General features: G+C 43.3%; 4 protein-coding genes across 6 annotated transcripts in view; 2 read left to right on the forward strand and 2 right to left on the reverse strand.

Moving 5' to 3' along the window:
- The window catches only part of slc19a1 (solute carrier family 19 member 1), an 84,444-nt gene extending 78,416 nt beyond the window's left edge, over positions 1–6,028 (forward strand). Inside the window, exons 1-7 of one of the 3 annotated variants that reach the window (XM_079336093.1) lie at positions 67–135; positions 855–917; positions 1,019–1,372; positions 2,561–3,320; positions 4,001–4,193; positions 4,369–4,510; positions 4,703–6,028. In XM_079336093.1, the coding sequence (XP_079192219.1) occupies positions 1,112–1,372; positions 2,561–3,320; positions 4,001–4,193; positions 4,369–4,510; positions 4,703–4,903 (1,557 nt within the window). In that variant the 5' untranslated portion in view covers positions 67–135; positions 855–917; positions 1,019–1,111 and the 3' untranslated portion in view covers positions 4,904–6,028. Of the gene's footprint in view, positions 1–66; positions 136–854; positions 1,373–2,560; positions 3,321–4,000; positions 4,194–4,368; positions 4,511–4,702 lie in introns of those variants that run through there. The other 2 variants (XM_079336091.1, XM_079336092.1) reach the window with 2 other exon arrangements.
- An 828-nt stretch (positions 6,029–6,856) lies between these two features.
- On the reverse strand, positions 6,857–10,907 carry LOC306818482 (uncharacterized protein). Its single transcript, XM_079336097.1, has 11 exons — positions 10,634–10,907; positions 9,641–9,799; positions 9,415–9,540; positions 9,169–9,317; positions 8,844–8,946; positions 8,645–8,755; positions 8,513–8,533; positions 8,333–8,353; positions 8,208–8,234; positions 8,041–8,088; positions 6,857–7,962 (listed from the first exon to the last, which is right to left on the reverse strand). Exons 1-11 carry the CDS (start codon positions 10,713–10,715, stop codon positions 7,943–7,945), a joined length of 867 nt encoding a protein of 288 aa, XP_079192223.1. The 5' UTR covers positions 10,716–10,907; the 3' UTR covers positions 6,857–7,942.
- A 98-nt stretch (positions 10,908–11,005) lies between these two features.
- cyp4f3 (cytochrome P450, family 4, subfamily F, polypeptide 3) lies at positions 11,006–15,124 on the reverse strand. The gene is made up of 13 exons (XM_079336090.1): positions 14,874–15,124; positions 14,456–14,600; positions 14,279–14,332; positions 13,949–14,076; positions 13,467–13,588; positions 13,237–13,383; positions 13,036–13,153; positions 12,879–12,945; positions 12,506–12,635; positions 12,234–12,367; positions 12,012–12,076; positions 11,852–11,934; positions 11,006–11,767 (listed from the first exon to the last, which is right to left on the reverse strand). Exons 1-13 carry the CDS (start codon positions 15,060–15,062, stop codon positions 11,551–11,553), a joined length of 1,599 nt encoding a protein of 532 aa, XP_079192216.1. The 5' UTR covers positions 15,063–15,124; the 3' UTR covers positions 11,006–11,550.
- A 526-nt stretch (positions 15,125–15,650) lies between these two features.
- On the forward strand, positions 15,651–19,397 carry LOC306819008 (uncharacterized protein). The gene is made up of 6 exons (XM_079336763.1): positions 15,651–15,827; positions 16,445–16,919; positions 17,139–17,388; positions 17,736–17,985; positions 18,067–18,622; positions 18,694–19,397. The coding sequence occupies exons 2-6, from the start codon at positions 16,456–16,458 to the stop codon at positions 19,118–19,120; spliced, it is 1,947 nt and encodes a 648-aa protein (XP_079192889.1). The 5' UTR covers positions 15,651–15,827; positions 16,445–16,455; the 3' UTR covers positions 19,121–19,397.
- Positions 19,398–19,503: the final 106 nt, after the last annotated feature.

Raw genomic sequence — 19,503 nt, forward strand, 5'->3', positions numbered from 1 at the left:
GTACCGAGCGTCAAACAAAAATAAACTATTCGACGCGGACGTATACTTCAGGACCACATTTCCCAGAAGTCAACGCGCTTGAAGAACATAACGCCTGGCAAATTAGGCGCTGCAGTTTCAGATGGAGCTCACGAGGTATGCAACAGACACTGATTATTACTTTAAATCCTTTGTATAGTAATATTATGCTTTTTTGGTTCTTTTTTTTTATATCGAAACGTGCTCCCTGGCACGTGCTTTTAAGATGTGTTTCCTTAAAATGCTAACAAAAGCTACAAGAGTGAATATTGTTTGTAGACTTAACAACTAGCTTGCGTGCATGCTACATACAATAACTACCTGTATTGCTAAATAAGAGTGTGTGTCGTTCACACACACACACTCACACAGAGAGTGAGAGAGGCATTACCATGTTGAGCACGTTAGCAGCACACACACCTGTCAGCAGAGTTGTTACTTGCTCTTGCGTGCTAACTCTGTGTGACCCAATGAACTGCTTTTGTAACTTGTTTGCATTTCTCCTGAAGTCTTAGCACGACGCGATGTTCAATCCTAGTGAGTCTGTTTACAAGTAAACTTAGACAAAGTAATTTGACCTTTTTATTGTATTAAAAATAGTAAAAAGAGAAGAATTTAGTGGTAAATAAACCATTCATTTTTGTGCTCATAATTTGTCTCATGTTAGTGTTTTGGACTGCCTGTCAGTGAAATATATATATATGTATTAACAGTAATTATTTACTTGTTTATTTGGAGAGTGTAATACACTGTATATGACACATCCATGCTGTGATGTCTACAGCTGCTGTGTCAAAACAGTCTGACTTAACTGACAACATTGTTATCTTTTTCAGGTTAACAATGACACCAGACTCAGCCGCTGGATCGCCCGCTGTCAGAAAATGAATGGTGCGAAGGTCGACAGTTTCTCTTACATGCAAATGGCAGCATGTAGCAGTTTAACTACCCTGCCCTCACCCTGTTAAGTGATTCGTTTCAGTATTTGTCTGACATGCAGAGGCAGGAAAGTTGAAGAGGAAGGCATTTGAGCACGGTGAACTGACCGAGCGCACGAGAAATCCGCACTCTGCATCACGAACAAGCCGACACGATGGTGGACGATGACGCAGCGGGCGGCGGGGACAAATCTCAGGAGGAGACGGACTTGGAGGTACCTGCGTGTGAAGCCGGAGACGTAGTCATGGATCCGTCGCCGTCTGGAGGCCCCTCGGAGGGAACCAGGGAGCCCAGAAAGTGGAAGTTTGCTGTGATATTTTTGTGCTTCTATGGGTTTATGGGGTCTGTAAAGCCAGGGGAGCCCTTCATCACGCCGTATCTTCTCAGCCCGGAGAAGAACTTCACCAGGGAACAGGTAGGTCTGCGTCAACGGACCGGTTTAAAGGTTTTTATGCCACCGAATGTGGAATATTTTATTTCTTTCAAACAGTGGAGAATCCAGACAGATTACAGTGAAAGTTAAGCTCCAAGACTCTCTTACATAAGTTTCCCTACGCGGAGTCACACACTCATTACACAGCAGGAGTTAAGGGTGCCCGCTGGGGAGTTTGCTGATCCACCTTACTGTGACCAAAGTTCACATTCCTCCAAAGTGGGTCAGCGTGAAAGGCTTGCGGAGGTTTTTAATTTTATAGGAACGGCTGCGATATCTGTGGACTCTGATTCACAGAATATCATAAAACCTCTTTTTTTAATTTGTAGTTTTTCCTTCAGGTTTCCTCATGAGGACAGGAGACGAGTTGGCAACATGTCTTTAAGCGAGGAGATAATGCGACATATTATCGGGACGTTTTCGTCAAACTAGCTTCCTCTGCGTCTCGCTCCCCCCTCTACCTTCTCGGCCCATCCAGTTCCCGGTCTCGCTCGAGGTTTCTCCCACTTAAGAAAGACGTTTCACCCTGCGTCAGTTCACTCGAGCCGTCGTGTTTAGTCGGGGATGGAGATAATCGTCCCCGCCCCGTCATGCGAAAGGACGAAAAAAGCACGACGGTAACGGGATACTTGAGCCACCTGTGAAGTGGTACCCAGCCCTATGCTGTGACGTCACATTGATGCATAAGGTCCAGAGTTTATTGATTGATTATTACCCAGCTCTGAGATAAGATCAGCTGTTCGCGGTCAAGGTCACTGTAAAGAAAACGTGCTGCCTGTACAAAACTGAGACTATAAAAGAGCAACACTTACAGCCTGGACCCGTTTGTCATCTTCATACAGTGGTAATAAATCTCGGTCCGGTCCGACAGGGACTGAAAGCATGAACCAACGAGCTGTGAGGCTTTATTGATGTACCGACTGTTTAAGCTGATTTGCTTTATGATAGACTTTTATGTTTGTTTTTTTTAGCTTCTCAAATGTGAGAATTTGCCGTTTTTATTTTTGTCCGATTCTTTCCAGATGTCGGGGTTTTGTCCGGCTGGTTTGAGAGAGACGAATCGATGCCTCTGACAATAAAAGCACGGAGCCGGTTACTCGAGTCACTCGTGTTAGTTTCCATTCATCGAGATCGTTTTTTTTTTTTTTTTTTTTTTCTTCTGTTGTCCAGGTGACCAATGAGATCACTCCTGTGCTCACCTACTCCTACATGGCTGTGCTGGTGCCAGCCTTCCTGCTGACGGACCTCCTGCGCTACAAGCCGGTCCTGGTCATCCAGGGCGTGAGCCAGGTGATCATCTGGATCATCCTGCTCCTGGGCAGCAGCCTCCTCCAGATGCAGTTCATGGAGTTCTTCTACGGCGTCACCATGGCGTGCCGCGTGGCCTACTCCTCCTACATCTTCTCCTTGGTCAGCCCTTCGCTGTATCAGCGCGTGGCCGGGTACTCGCGCTCCTCGGTGCTCCTCGGGGTTTTCAGCAGCTCGGTCCTGGGACAGCTCTGCATCTCTTTCGGCAACATCACCTTCTACACGCTCAACGCCATATCGGTGGGCTTCGTCAGCTTCAGCCTGCTGCTCTCGCTGTGTCTGCCGTGGCCGAAGCGCTCGCTGTTTTTCAACCGGAATCAGGAGCAGAAGGAGGTCAACAAATCTGAGCTGGACAAAATGAATCCCGTCAAGTCGTCTCCGGCAGCTCCCCGGCGCTCCCCGTCACTTTGGAGGGACTCGGTGCTGGTGCAGATGCTGGCGGAGCTGAAGAACGTGGTGAAGATGCCCAACCTGCGGCTCTGGTCCCTGTGGTGGATCTTCAACTCCACGGGCTACTACCTGGTGCTGTTCTACGTCCACATCCTGTGGAACAAAGTCGACCAGCCCACCGAGACCAAGCACGTTTACAACGGCGCCGTGGAGGCAGCGTCCACCCTGCTGAGTGAGACTTTTCTCGAGCTACGACACTCAAAGAAAATAGTACGAGATGTCGGAAACCTGATTTTGTGTTTTACACTGTTGCAGCAGTTTGATTTCAGTGCTGAGCGGGGAGGAACATTTTAGACTTTCTGATAAGACGTCTGACCTGAAATATGTCAGAAATATAGATTACTGGTCTTACTGGTCGATCATGCAACTTGGAGATAAGATCCACGTTTTAACTAACAAACCAACAGTCCCTTTATCTCTGGACTTTGGATGCGTCTCCTGCAGAACGCCGAACGGAGATTTGAGTATCGTATTTTGGAGTTTTGCAGCTGCTTGAAGATCAAAACTTTAAAAAAAAGATGTTGAAATTCTAAACATCCAAAAGCATCAAGGAGGACTGTTAGTAGATTTTCCAGTTGATCATTATGTTTGCCCCCACTCTTGATATTAATGCTAGGCACATTTTAGTGGCAGGCCAGTGTTTCTATAAGATGCTATAAAGTTTAAATCATCATCGGCAGGTGACAGAATAGGATTTAAAGTAAAGCTAATCTTAACTGAGCAACAAAGCTGGGGCTTCTTGTTGTGACGACGTCATGCTCCAAATATCATCAGAGCAAACGATGACGTTTTAATCCTCCATGTTTGTAGTCTCAAAGATTTGCTCGCCTTTTTTTTTTTTTTTTTGTGCAGGTGCCATGACTTCCTTCGCCGCGGGCTACGTGAAGATCCGCTGGAACGTCTGGTCCGAGCTCGCCATCGGCATCATCACCGCAGTGCAGGCCGCCCTGCTGCTGCTCATGGGCACCACGGACAAAATCTGGGTCTGCTACGTGGCCTACATCCTCTTCAGAGGCTTCTACCAGTTTCTGGTGCCCATCGCCACGTGAGTCGCACGTTAGACATTTAAAGGAAAGCTCAAGATTCAGTGACATTTTGAAGGTGGTTGTTGTTGTAGCTAAGTGTGTATAAAAGTGTCCGACTTGGTTACACGCCTTACATTTGGTGACTTCAAAGCGGCTCTCAGATGCATCTGGTCTGACCTCCTCGTCTCTCCGTAGTTTCCAGATCGCCTCGTCTCTCACGAAGGAGCTCTGCGCCCTCGTGTTCGGCATCAACACTTTCCTGGGGACCGTCCTGAAGAGCGCCATCAACCTGATATTTTCTGACAAGAGAGGCCTCGGGCTGGATGTGAAAGCTCAGGTAACAGTGTGATTTTTTTTTTTAAAAATGTAATTTTTTTTTTTTTAAAAGCCGAGTCGGCAGCCTTTCCCCCGTGCACTTCTGAAGGCTACAAACATTACGACCTCGAATAGAAACAGTCATGACGGGAATGCTGTTTCCATGCTCAAAAGTTGGGAATGTCAGAGATCTGAGTCGCTCCTCTCTTTGCAGTTCCTGGTCTACTTCATCTACTTCACCATCCTCACCGTCGTCTACTTGGTCTGCGCCGTCGTCGTCATCGTCCGTCACTTCAGGAACCAGCCGACAGAAGGGGGCGGGCCCAACCAACAGGCCACGCCCACCGAGCTATGTCCAGTGGCTGCAAATTCAGAGGCCGAGTGTTTGTCCAACGGCAAAAGTGCCAAAGCGTAACCAGGAGAAGAAGAAGAAGATGGGAGTTTGATCTTCACTCGATCCCGGAGCTCTTCAGACTCACGGAGAGTTTTCTCCTCAATCTTTAAAGTGCCTCTACTGCTCTTGAAAGCTGCTGCACCACAGTCAGACAAGCTGCAGGCATCTGTGTCTGACACGTTAGCAGAGTTTGTCTATCAGAATTGATTTGCTTTTTTACTCAATATAAGTACGAGAACATTTTGCGTTAATATCGCCTTAAAACACACAGAGAGGGCGAGTTTCTGTCAGGGCAGAATTAAGTTTTTTTTCTTTCTTTTTTTTTTTTTTTTTTTACATTTTTTACAAACACAGAGTTTGTAGATGTTTCATTTCATGCATACCTCATGATCACTCATCATCACCAGTCTGCATATTCAGCCTGGCACTCGTGTTGTACCTAATGTTACAGCCCCATGAGGTGGACCACATCACATTTAGGTTTCCCCAGCTCTGATAATCTCAACACTTTCAGAATCAGACACAATGGGTTATTTAAACCTGTTAACTGCAGACTATGCAGTGTGATTTCATTTAGTCTGTGATTATTATTTTTTTGTGACGCTCTTTGTAATTTAAAAGCAGCACCTTCAAAATGTTTGATAATCTTGAATGTGTGGAGGAAATGTATTTTTGTAACAAATCGAGTATTGTTTTAAATCCACATCACTTGTTTTAGTTACACATGCGTGATGTTTCTTTTTCCAGCCTCCGAGCAAAACGCTGCTGATCAACTTTAAAGGTGCGTCGGCAACCGAGAACAAAGAAGGGCTAGCACTCTTCATTTCAATAAAAAAAACTCTACAGGAAACATTTCGGTGAAAATAGGAAAACAGTGTTACTCGATGCGTCAACAGTGCACACTTCGTTTGTCATTTCGCTGCTGTAAAAAACGCAAAAGAGGTTTTTATATCGGAGGATCTTTCTTACAGTAGTGTTAACTTGGGTTGTTCTTACATCGAGAATGTATACACATTTTATTTTTAAACTTTGAATCACTAGCTGACGTAATGAAAACTGAACCTGTCTATATGCTGTACAAGGAAAATACATAATATTATCGGATGTCTATTTTTATTCACAAATAAATAGCGTTTGGTGATTTCAGCTCTCTGATCATGTGTTTATATTTTAGACCTTTGTCTTCACGTCTGGCTGCAGGATTTGTAACATGTTCGAGATTGAAAAAAGAATCGAATGTATAAAAGTGTTTCAGACAAAGCTACAGCATATGAAGGCAGCTGCTAAAAAAAGTTAGCATATCACAAACGATTACATGTAAAAAGTCTGATTTACGTTCATCTTTTCTCTTAGTTTAGTTAAAAGCTTAGTTTTCTTAGTTTAGATATTATGCAGCTAACATGGGAACAGTTTTATTGGTGATTTAAACCACGTGGTCTCCAGTTGCATAGAGGAACAGTGTATTTTAAATCTGAATATGTATGTTTGGGACTAGATTTATAGAAGTGAGTTGTTTGGTCAGCTGCTCACAGCACGAAGACGGAGACTGCTTTACTTGTTTTTCTGCATTTTTTTTTTTTTTGGGAGGTCGTTTTTTTTTTTTAACCTCCACTGTTTCTACAGCTGATGAACCCCGACTCTACAAGAACTGATTTCTTTTCTGCTTTGCGTGTCTAAAGGTGAATGAAACTGATTTTCTGTGCGCAATGACTCAGCAATTCAACCCGATGGTCAGCACTTCATTTAGAGCAGAGCAACACTTGCTTATATTGCACTGAATACAAGTTAAATATGCCATCTTCTGATTGTGAATGATCACACCCTGTTTATTTGGCCTACATCTCACAGGCTGCACTAAATGGAAGATTGTAATAAAACCATTTTAAAAAGCACATGTTAATATAAACATTTTTTAAAAGTTTGTTTTTAAATCATCAGAGCATTTTGACAAAAAAAGACACGCAGCAACTCAAATGTATATGCATACATTCTTTAAATCCTCCTCCACAGCCACAACCCATTTCAATCAGTTCACAAACAGAGTGTCTATATGTAAGATGTAGAGCTGCTAAAAATTAGTTTCAAAATGACTCCTCAGTTAGTATGGAAAAATACGTCGGAGAAAGCCTTCAAGTCAAAGTCAGCATGTTTTTTTTCAAAGTACAAGGACAGAAAAACAACGAGAGTAAAGATCCTTTAAAAAATCTGAGAAGTGCAACAAAAAAGTGCAAAAACAAAACGTGAGCATTTTCTTCTGGGTTTAAAGCTAGAGGAAGGATACGACAAAAATCCATAGTGAGGTTAAGAAAAGACAAAAGTAACAACTGATTGACCTAGTTTGAGCTTCAAAACATTCACAAAGTTCAAATACTCGCAGCCAACACACATGAATTCACTGCTGAGCACTTGGCAGTGAATTCGGACACAATGAGCTGATTGTTGGCGAAGGTTGGCGGCCCAGCCTGCACAATGGCGTCCCTTTTTCTCCCCTCCGTTGTCAGCGCAGTTCTTCTCCACGCAGGTCCAGGCTGCTGGCTTCTAAACCGGACGTGCTTCAAATCACAAATCCTCCTCGGCTGAAGGGGGGGGAGGAATCGAGGTACCAGGTACGGACATTGAGGGTTTCCTGGTATTGTCTAAATGTCAGGCCCAGTGTGGCCTCTTTTGTAAAATGTAACAGAGCTCATATGACACTATGTTCAAGTACTTGTATCTCATTCTGGCCTGTTTCTCTCTGCGCATAAAGAACGTCGATGTTAGTGTTTCCCTTCGTAGTGTCTTTTAAAAAGTAGTTTTCAAACGTGTGGCTTGGACTAATGTTTGAAAGCAGCAAAAAGAGTCTTTGGATAAAGTCTGTACATAAAAACAGCTCCCAGCACATTCTATAGTTAAACAGCGCTTCATTTTCCCTTTTGGGCGTTTTTCTTTTGATAAAAACATTAAAATATCTCTTAATATCAGGGATTTTCAATATGTGTGCATGCGTGCCTCCCCGAGGATCATCTTTTCTTTTTTTTTTTTTTGCACCTCACAGGTCCAGACTCGGCTGTGTTCGGCCGCTTATGTCATCGGCGTCTCCTCTACAGAACGACAAACGCAAAGAAGACGAGTCACAGGTTGCAGAATAGAAATGGACTGTTTCTAAAGTTGAAAATTACCGTCTGTCCTTGGAGAGGCGGCGCCGTTAGATTCTGCAGCAGGCCTTGCTGTAAAAAAAAAAAGAAGAAAAAAGAAAAAGGAAAGCACGGATGGATTTGAATGATTTCATCATCATCAAATGGTCAAATGAATTGACAGAGAGCGGGATGCGGGAGATGAGACTCACGTGGTCTCTCCTGCTTCCTCCAGAAGTCTGGAAAAAAAACAGCAGAGAAGAAGTCTGTTATTGTAACGGTTAGATTTTTTGAAGGCATGAAAAGTTTGACAGTGACAGTCGTTTGAAGCACTGACCTGCTTCCCATGGCATGGACTCTGCAGGGAGACAAATACAGCAGATCAATGTGAAGACAGGTCTGTGTCTGTACTAGCAGGGCTGCTATTTTGTATATTTGGGTTTTTCAACTGTATGTTTTGGTTTGAGTATTTGTATGTTTCTACTTTTACTGATATTAGCCATGTAAGACATCTTACCTTTTTGGAAGAACCACATTCCTGGAGGAAGAGGAGGGAACGATTATAACTCTGCTTATGCATGAAACGGAATCATAGAGAAGCGTCTAAATGGCGTGAAACGCGGGCTGGCGTTTTGATGGCGAGTTGTACCTGCTCTGATCCTGTGCACGAGCAGCAGCAGCAGCACCGCCGACAGCAGGCAGGAGAAGACGATTACTCCTTTGACGACGTTCATGTTGGCTCCAGGTTCAACTTCTGGAACTAGAGGAAAGGCAGCGATAAGTGGACTCAAACAGAGACGGTCCCGACTGTGCACACAGAACTGAACAGTTTCAGGGCGATAACTCACCTTGAAATGTGTTGTACATCGGGTTATGGTCGGGTGGGCTGCTAGCATGACTGATCTCATTCCGCAGCTCACAGATGAACTCAGTAAAACTGGAAGTGTCCTCCTGTGAGCAGAGGGAGAAACATTTATAACCCCCCCAAAAAATGATGTTGGCAAAAACCGTTAGAGCTGCAGACAGCCGAGCAGTTGGGGAAGCTGCAGTTCTCTAAGCAGGCGGTGACATGCAGACAGAAAGGCCTGAGGGTGGATTCAAACCAAAAGGAGAACTCGCCGCATTTTGACATACTTGTTAACCAGACATTAACATTTTACAGTCTATCGATACCTTCAGAGCATGTGTCGCCTTCACTGTGGGTCCAAAGTTCCACTTATAGGTGACCGGTTCAGCGCCTGCTGTGTCCCCTTCACAGATCAAATAGCAGCCGTTTCCCCCCTTCTCACATGTTTTATTAACATAGGGTTTGGGGACGGGAGCTTTTGTTGTTCAGTGGGGAAAAAAAACAGAAACAAGTTGTCATGAGTCGCTTTGTCTTTTTCCTCCATAATGTCGCCGCGTGATTCCTCGACTTACAGAGGACGATGACACGCGTGGCACCTGCTTTCTTGTTGTTGATCTCGACTGTGTACAACCCTGTGTGGTCTCTCTTCAGTCCTGTGATTGTCAGCTCTCCACTGGAGGTGTTCAGTCGGCCATGTTCTAGAAACGCACACACGCAGGGTGAGCTTCTCAACAGAACAAATTAAAATCATTCATCTACAACAAAGAGAGTTGATGTTAGACCCCACAGACAGTTTACCTTCGAACACACCCGGAAGATTTGCGACAGTTCCAGCCCCCAACCACAGTGCGGCCATGTTGTTACCGTGCATCCACTGGATCGCTGTGATCTGCTCAGAGGTAGGAGTCGGTTTGAGGACGACATCATCACCCACCTTCTTGTAAAGCGTTTCAACATCTGCAAGGACAAAAAGAAGCTTCAATGCACATTTGTCCTGAACATTGTTATTTCTATCCTCCTCACTCTATCCCACTTTGTTAAGCCCAGCACAGTTTCAGTAGATGGCTGTCCATCATGAGTCTGGTTCTGCTCGAGCTTTCTCTGAGCAGCTCTCACCGATTTACCTACAGGAGACGAATTAAAAAGTGTTACAAGACACCTTTATGGGTCGATGTACGAGCCTGACTTAGTTCAAATAAAGGTATAAACAAACGATTTTTATAAAGTACAGAGAGGAAGAAGGGAGCTCACAATAACAGATAAATGGACAGTTAAAAAAAACTGCCTCCACTTTATTATGTTAACAAATTGAAATGACAGATTGTGAATGGAGAAGGGGTAGTAATAAATAAGCTTATACTTCTTGCTACTCCTTTTCGGAAATGTTACTTTTATATATATTTTTTTATTATTATTTTGTTGTTGTCTTCACATGTTCAAAATAAAACAATAAATAAACATCTGTTTTGCAATTATTCCCTCACTAATATCATCAGCAACAACATGTATTTTACTATTAATAGGCCTATATGTTGCATTTCTTTTCCTTTCCCTCTTCCTAAATATACCGTACATCATAATTCAGTAGGCTACTATCCTCTGACACAAACCTCTATAATACTGTTGACTGGAGCCATATCAACAAGCTGGTTCTAACTGGGTGGGGCCGAAGATACGTGAACATAAAATGCAGCAACACAGCCTTCACTCAGACTTCATCTCTGCATGTAAGCTCCATAAAGTTGAGCTGAAACGTGTGAAATCAAGTGAGCTTCAAGTTTGCAGACTTACCGGAGTCTGCGGTCACAGCAGCCAGTAAAACACAGAGCCAGCCGGCCAGTAACACGGACACAGGACACGTCCCCTTCATCATCAGCTGTCAACTTTACACGGTCCAAAACACTCTTCTTCTGCTTCTCAACATGTAAGAGTAGCTCCTTTTAAAGGCACATTATAATCAACCCTGAGCATGCTTGTTTAATGACATGGAGAGAGCTCATAGTATAAAGAGACGGAGCTTGTTAGGAAAAGAAGGCTGAAAGTGAAAGTGAACAGGCTTTTTCCTGCTCCACAGGCTAGTCCAGTCTCCGCCTCCGAAGGGACAGGCGTCACATTTACTTAACAAACACAAATAAACTTAGAATTATAGAAAAACACCACATCTGTGCAAAACAGCTGATTTATGAATGTTAAAGAAAATATAGCGTAAGACAGTAATTAAAAAAAATAAAAAATAAAAACGGCACCAGTCTGCCTCCCGATGTCCAGATTTGTTACTGCAGCCAAATAATCACAACAGAACAAGAAGAGGGAACTCATGCTCTATTGTCTAATTAAAGCACATTTAAATGTAACGTTAGCTGATATATATTTACATACCTAATAAAACAGTTTGATTTTCATACAGTAATATGTAACCAGACTCCTAACTGGCACGTCTATAACATAGACGTAAACATTTCAACATTGTAATATTAATTTAAACCCCTCTACACATGTATAACTTTATTTCACTTTTTTGTACTCCCTGCCGAAAGCAAAAACAACAACAGCATAAAATTAGCTGAGTTTAACAGGAAAAATAAAATGACATCAGTGCAATGCATTTTATCAGTTTCAATTCTAAAATTTGAATAAAAGAATCTTGACAACAAAACTAGAAATGCATTTAAAAACTGTGGACTCAAACGTGATTAGAGAACAACGGATCATCCATCCTGCACTTCTCCCTCCTGCTTCTTTTCCAGCGGCTCCACCTGCAGCCACAGACCTCCCTCGGCACGCAGGACGAGCTGGGGGAGGCGACGCACTCCCGTGGCTGCACCGTGTTCAGGATTCACTCCCAAGGTCAGACGAAACCTCAGCAAGGTCAACGCCACGACGACTCGCAGCTCTGCCAGGGCGAACTTCTGACCAATGCAGTTCCTGACAACACACGCAGACACGATACAGATTCATGTCTTAGGCAGAGTGTTTTTAATCTCATCCTAAACTACGAACATGCAATACCTGGGGCCTGAGGAGAAGGGGATGAAGTCATGAGAAACCCGCCCTTCTGTGTTTGTAGGGTCGAAACGAAAAGGATCAAACTCCTACAAGAAAGTCAATCAAGTCAGTCAAGGCTGTGTCAAAGTGAAAGAAAGGATGCTTTTCTTTTTTTGTTCCCTACATGCGGGTTTGTCCACACAGATGGGTTGTGATGTGTTCCATAAATGCTGACTAAACAGATGACACCTGAGGGAGAGAAAAAAAAGGAAACACATTTCTTCAGAACAATTAAACACAATAGTTGTGAATTCCCTGAAAACAATGAATGTATTCGATGATATCTGACGGAGTTCACAGACATGAGAAAAAGAACACAAGTAAAGAAGCAGTCCATCTGTCTCACCCTTTGGTACCGTGTGATCCCCAGGCAGTGTCATGTCCTGCGTGTACTTCCTGGTCACAGCCTGCACGGGAGCATGCAGCCGCAGAGACTCTTTGATGCACATGGTGGTGAAGGGAAGGTTGGACAGATCCTCCCTGTAGAAAAAAAAAAAACATACTATATGCAACCTCACATTTAAGTATTTCCTACTTCTGCCTCAGTTTAAGATATCTTTAAATTCTTTGGATATGTTTAAGAGTCTGGCGATTGAGGTTATTATGTGCATTTCTGACCACTCTATTTCTTCTTCTTCTCGTCCTTGCATCAGATCCATCACTTCCTCGCGGCATTTCTCCTGATAGTGGTCGTGACGCGCTAAATTATACAGCGTCCAGCAGATTGCACTGGCTGTAGTGTCATGACCTGCAGAGAGAAACAGGGTTTGATTTTAGTTTTGATCTGATGTCAAATTAAGATATGTTTGTTGTGCAATGCAATTGTGCGTATAAGAGACATTTTTATAATGGCCACCACCCTGCAATGACCTGAACAATTTCAGTTAGGAAACAGGCTGCACATTTTGAGACATTTTCACTTTAGGGAATCAGAATGAGACAAGGAGAAGAACAGAATTGAGCATAATCTAACTAGTTAAAAGCATCTCACCTGCAAACATGAAGGTATTTGCCTCCGCCTGTATCTCCTCATCTGTCAGACCTTGTCCATCCTCATCCTACAACAAGCACAACTTCACATGTTGTAACTTAATGTTAATAAGTAACAATATTTTGGTCTCTATCTTGTTTTGTATCTTCTTTCCTACCTTTGTAAGCAGTATGATGTCCACAAAATCTTTCCTCTTTTCGGGTGAAAAATGCGTTTTTGTCTCCCTCTGCTGGCTGATCAGGGCACGGCGCTTCTGAACCACTTCCCTGGTAAAACTGCAAAAACCATAATTAACAATAACATTGAGGTGAGCACATTACAGTTACATAAAGATCAAACCTGTGCATGTGTTGTATACCCGTGCACTATCTTTAACGCTTGTTTAAAGCGTTTTCCCTTCTGTGTTTTCCAGTAAATCCAGTCCCAATGGTGTAATAGCCTAAAACGACGATCTATAATCAGGTCACTCAGCTCAATGATTGCTGACACGTACTCACTACTGCACCTGGAAACAAGAAGCTTCATTACACAGCAGAAGAAGAAGAATTATGTGGGTCAAAAAGAGAGAGTAAAAGAGTGTTTCCTCACTGCTGACAGTTGCTGTCGTAGCTGAAGGCACACTTCAGTAAACTGTCCAGCGTCATTAAAGTCACGTTATCAAACATCTCTATGTTGGCTCTGCCTTCTGCCACCAGGTGGCGCCACTTATCCTGAAAGATGCAGAAACATGAACGCATCATACGTTGATAAAAAAAAGATATGGATTAAGCCACCTTTTTTTGAAGGGGAGTATATAGCATTGTCTCTCATATAAAATACCCCGCTTTATTTTCTACTGATGTGGTTCCCAAAGAGGGGATATTTTGCAGGCACTACCATGAATGCAGATTGAAAGCATCCCCGTCTGTTTATTAATGAAAAGAGTGTTTATTTTGATTCTTTTGTTTTTGTAGCCTATTTGCACCAATTTGAGATGCATAAGCCTGATTCACGTTGAAATCTAATAAGAAGAATACTTACGTTGTATCAATTAAATGACCTGTGTGTATCAGCAGTGGTTGGTGTCTTACATGCATGGTGTGAGCTGAGGTGTTAAAGGTTAAGACGTAGTTCTTCAGAGTATCAAAATGAAAAGCCGGAGTCAGCAGCCGTCTCCTGCGGTACCACTCCTCCCCGTTACTTAGCAACAGACTCTGTCCTGGGACCAAAGAGAGAGGGTGTGGATGAAGATGGCATGGAAATGAAAAATCAGTTAAAAATCATAAAGAGTGATTGGAATCCCCTTTTTGTGACCAGATAAGTATTTACTGTATGTATTGGTAAAAGAAAAACTATTCTTGAGGATGTAATCAATACAGCAGAAACTATTGCAATTAAACAATATGACTTCTTTAACTCACCGAGCCATGGACGCAGAGGGCCGTAAATAAACTCATCTTTCACTGTAATGCTAGCTGGATGGAGGAAGGGAATAAAAAATAAATACTAAATAAATCTGCAATAAGATTTACACTGTTGACAAAAGCTACTTTATTTACAGCAATAATGTAAAACATGTCACAATGGTTTGACCCTACCAGGTGCCATCAGCAGAGGTTTGACGTAGTCAGGGTGGAAGAGACGGACCAGGTGATAGAAAGGGCCGAGGAACCAGCTACAAGAGTGTTTGTACGTCTGCACCAACTCGTCCACCTTCAGGAGGCCTTCCTCTGTGCTCTGCATCTAAGACACAAATCATATTTTAAGATGACTTTACTCTGTGGTTTAGGGCGAGCAACAAAGGATTGATTCATTGCATTGTAATGCAGCATTTAAAAAAAAAAAATTCAAAGCAAAGAGGATATTTTGCAATAGGCCGACTTGCACTTTGCAACACATCGCATCCTGTATCACACTGAGTGTTGTACTGTAACATAGGTTTACCTTAGAAGCTATGAATAAGGCTGTAAACACATGTCTTTTGAGTTTTTATGATCCTTGGTTTGCGTGTCCTACCTGTCCCAAGTGTCCAAAAAGCCAGGAGCGTGATGGTGGCGTGCTGAAGCAGGACAGTCTGTGTCTGAACCAGGCGTGTCTCATCAAAAGCCTCACCATCAAAACTGCAACTACAACTCCTAGTCCTGCACCCACCACAAGCAGGACTTGGCAGAGGCCTGTCCAGACCACCCGAGCAAGGACAGACATCCTGGGACAGAAAGAGAGAGGGATCCTGAGTCCCAGGTTAGTTGACACTCACGCTGCTACTGAATACTGAGAAGATGTTTGTGTTGAATGATTATGAAACCAAACTGATCCACCCTGTTATGCGAATATTTCAACAGGAACAACTGCCATGAGTGACACCACTTCCTCACTTGTAAAACTACTTGTAATTTCCTATAACGTCAACTGACATTGTAATACGTTAATGGACACTTGATTTTGTTTTAAGACCTCTCATCTTGATTTTTTCCCCCTCTGTGAACAATTTATGCAACACAGACTAATCTTAGTAACAAGGTTCATTTAATTTTAATTAACTAATTAAATAATAATTTAATAATTTAATTACATTTTAATTCACAACCCTTTGAATATGATAATATAGTGTATTGTTTGTTTAATTTTTTGATACAGGCACCCTTCACGAAAAAAAATAAAAATAAAATAAAATAAATGATAATCAGTTCATTTGAATCACTTGTACTTTGGTTGGGGCGTATATATATTTTTTACGTCCCAAGATTTTAAAATGAGCGGCTTTTCAAGTTTCTCCTTGATGATGGAGAGCTGGGATTTACAAGGAGCCCCTGAAGGCCACATTAATTGATTACCACACCTGTGTTGCTAATGGAGGGAGTTACACGGAAAACCTGGAGATAATTATTTCGCCTTCCAGCGACCAGAAATGAAAAACAGTGTCACTCTGTTTATGTTTTCAGGTGTTACATTTATACCTGTCAGTTTAAGGTGAGTTTAAACTCAAATATTTGTACATTTATTGCGTAAGTAAATACAAAATAACGTTAATGGGTAGCTAACTCATAATGTAGGCTAGCCGCTACTGGTCGTTAATTTATTTCAATTCGGTTGATTAAGGCTCTTATTATTTTTTTGGGTAATTAACTCTAATTTTTCATGTTACAGGACATGTTTTTCAATACTCAAAAGATATATTTAAAAAAAAAAAAGCGGAAAAATGGAAGTGCAGAGGAACTATAATTCCATTTTTTAATAATTTATTATTTGATAACTTGCCCGGGAAAATTATAGTGACTGCCTCTTCTTAATAAAGTTTATATTTAAGAATTGCCAGCATATTTTTTTTTCTGTAATATGGTATACTGTACCAGTTCGCGCTATTAGACGCTATTTATTTGACAAAGAAAAATTAGGGAAAATACTGTTTAAAAAAACAGCAAATAATTTGAGCCACCACACACTGAAGCAATCCATTTAAGAATTAAATTGGACATGTTGTCATGAAGAAAAAATGTGCAATGTGTTTGCAAACAGTATTATTTAAAGCAATAGGTCTACAGAAGTACCCTGACTTCTTTTCATCTTCCCCTGTGTGCATGTGTTAGTTCTGTTTAAAATGGATGAAACTGCAGAGGAGCCCTGCAGGAGTACACACCAACAAGGATCTCTCCCTGCCTCCAGCTCCCCGCTCTCATCTCCTACCCGGACATGGCTGCCTGTCGACCCTTGGAGGAATATCTTCAGCATGCACCAGGACCGGGAGTCCCTGGACCGTCATGTGGGGATGCAGTCGAGTCCTCCCTCTCGTTTCTATGAGGAGCTCTTCTGTAACGGTCCGACCCCCAGCCCTCTGGTCCCTCTTGCAGGCGCCCTCATGACCAGCACTTCAGGGCCCCGGAGCGATGTGGTTAAACGAGGCTACCTTGGGAAGCTGGAGCGCAACCACCGGAGATATTATGTCCTGAGAGGAGGAAGTCACACGGGGCCGAGCCGACTCGAGTGGTACAAGAGCCAGGAGAAGTTCACAGCTGTCGAGAAGTCTGCTGGAAAAACGCCGCTGTTCGGATCAAACAAGCAAGGGTTGGTAAAAGAAACTTCATCCAAATAAAGATGAATATCCTTTTTTTTGGGCCGTTATTGTAGAGATATGACAGTGGATAGAGTCAGAAATCAGGGAGGGAGAGATGGTGAGGAATGACGTGGGAAAGGAGCCTCATGCCGGCCTTTAATGGTTGTTGATGAATAGTGGTCTTAACCTTCTGTAAGTCATTTGACTATTCTTTGTTCAATCATTTGCAGCCTGATCTACCTGAGGTGCTGTGTCGGTGTGAGCCGGGTCAGCAGTTCCAGAAAAGGCCCAACGGTGACGCTGTATGCCAAGGATCAGACTGTGGTGCTGGCGGTGGAGGACCAGTGGGAGCAGGAAGAGTGGTATCAGGCGATAAAGAAACTGATGGAGGAGGAGCGGAAGGACGACGAGAGCGGAGAACGTTTTGATGAAGACGACGATGGGTACTGCACTCTGCCGCCTGCCGCTTTCTTCAAAGAGGTCAGAACACACTTTAAAGCTTTTTCATTTTACATTGGGTGACTTTAACAGCATGTGCAGTGGTTTCTTCACATTTAACTGTCATGTGTGTGCGTGCGAGAGCTTAACAAACATAAGCCAGTTCCCAGGATTTATATTCCCACAGTTGCAGGACTTTGATGTATTGAAATATTGTTCAGCTCTCTAAAGTGTGCCCTGGTCCTAAACTTCACTTCACAAGTGTACAGTCAATTTTTATATCTCACTTTATCACATTCATTGAGGGTTGAAATTCTCCCTGTGGCTGATAATATGTCTTAAAAAAAAATAAAAAAATCACATTTTCACCGGGAAGCCGTCTGTCGAAGGTTTGGCCCGTCACGGTGAAGCCTCACGATCTGGGCAGTTCAAAATCCCTGGCAGGGGAGAGCCGGCTCTGTCTTACAGCCACGTCCCTCATCCTCATCCGAATGGGCGAGTGCAGTGATTTACCGTCGGTTACAATACCGTTACTGAGCGTTCGGCGCTTTGGTCACTTGGACGGCTCCTTCTTTCTGGAGCTCGGGAGGTCGGCACCGAACGGTCCGGGAGAGATCTGGATGGAAGCAAGAGACCAAGGTAACAAAGAATTAAAGATGAACTTATTTAAAGCACGTCTGCCTTGAAAATCACCTCTCCTGTTTACGTCTGCCGGCGCAGGAATGTCAGCAGGAGCTCAGCAGATTCATGAGGTGGTCCGCGAGACGGTAAAAGCCCTACGAGCTCTTCCTGACTTCAGCAGGTCCCCAACCTCCAATCACAATCAGCTTCAGAGCCTCCGGGTCTCAAAACGCTGCCGACCCAAATACAGGGACAAACCAGTGAACGTTCACTTCAGCCTGCCTCCTAGGACCCCTGAATTGTCTTCCAGTCCGTTACAAAGCCCCGCAGAGCTCCAGAACGTGGACCAAACTGAGCCCGAGTCTTCCCTGAGCTCCACTCCACCTCTTAGACCGAATCGAAGCTCGACACCTGAAACCAGCAGCTCCAAGGACACGAAGATGGACCGTCGCCCCCCACAGACCAAAGTGAGTGCTGCAGCTGGCGGGATGGCGAACTATGAGCCAAGTGAAGAAGAGGAGGAGGAGGAGGAGGAGCGGGGTCTGGGGTACATGATGATGTCACCACAGCTGCCTCAGGATGACTATGTAACCATGGCGAGCCCACAGAAACACAACCTTCCTGCCTACACGTCTCTACACACATCATTCAACAGGTAAGATTACTTTTGATAAAACGTGTTCACTCAGAATTTTTTAAATGACACAACTTTCTCGTCTCTTGCAGTTCCTTCTCTGACAGCTGCTCCCCTGTGCACCTGACTCGTCATAAGACCAGTGAGCACAGTCCGCCAAACTGGCCGTTGACTTCTGTCAAATACTTTGAAACTGACGCTGGCCAATCACAGAGGAGCATCAGCTGCTGCAGCCGACCACAGGATGAGTCAGGACAGGAACAGAAATCAGCAGATTACGAACAACTCCCATCAAGAACCAGGATCACCTCGACACATGTGAAGAATGAAAATGGATCTGGCATGATAGGACCGCCTTTTCCCCAAAGTGAGCCAGTCTCTCTCAGGCCGGTCCAGGCTAGTCCAAACCCAGGAACAGGCGGGTTTAGTTGTCTTCCAGCTGCAACAGATCGATCCACCAGAAGATCCCGGCTGTCGTTGTGTCTGCCTTCTTGCTTTCAAGCTGAGGACAGATCCTGAGTTTAAAATATCAATATCCAAAACAGACATTTATTCTACAAGTCGAAACCTGAAGCTGAGCATGGAGTTAGATATTTTAGTGTGAATAGTGCTGACACTTGGGGAACACAAATTCGACTGTCAGTTTAATACAAAAATATATTTAAAAATAAAAAAAGTAAATGTCATGTATATAAATGTCTCATTTGGTGTGAATAGAATAATGCCTTTAAGTTTTTTGTATAAACCACAGGACAATGAAAGATGCATGAAAAGAATAAAGTCACGTGAAAGCACACTTTGAGTCCTTTATTTACTTTCTCTGATCCAGCCAGTAGAATTAAAAAATGATTCAGCAAAGGTGTCAGCGTTGAGGTATTGTAAGTATTGTATGACGCTTTTCC

The sequence above is a fragment of the Symphodus melops genome (genome assembly GCF_947650265.1).
Source record: "Symphodus melops genome assembly, chromosome: 23".
Lineage (NCBI taxonomy): Eukaryota > Metazoa > Chordata > Actinopteri > Labriformes > Labridae > Symphodus > Symphodus melops.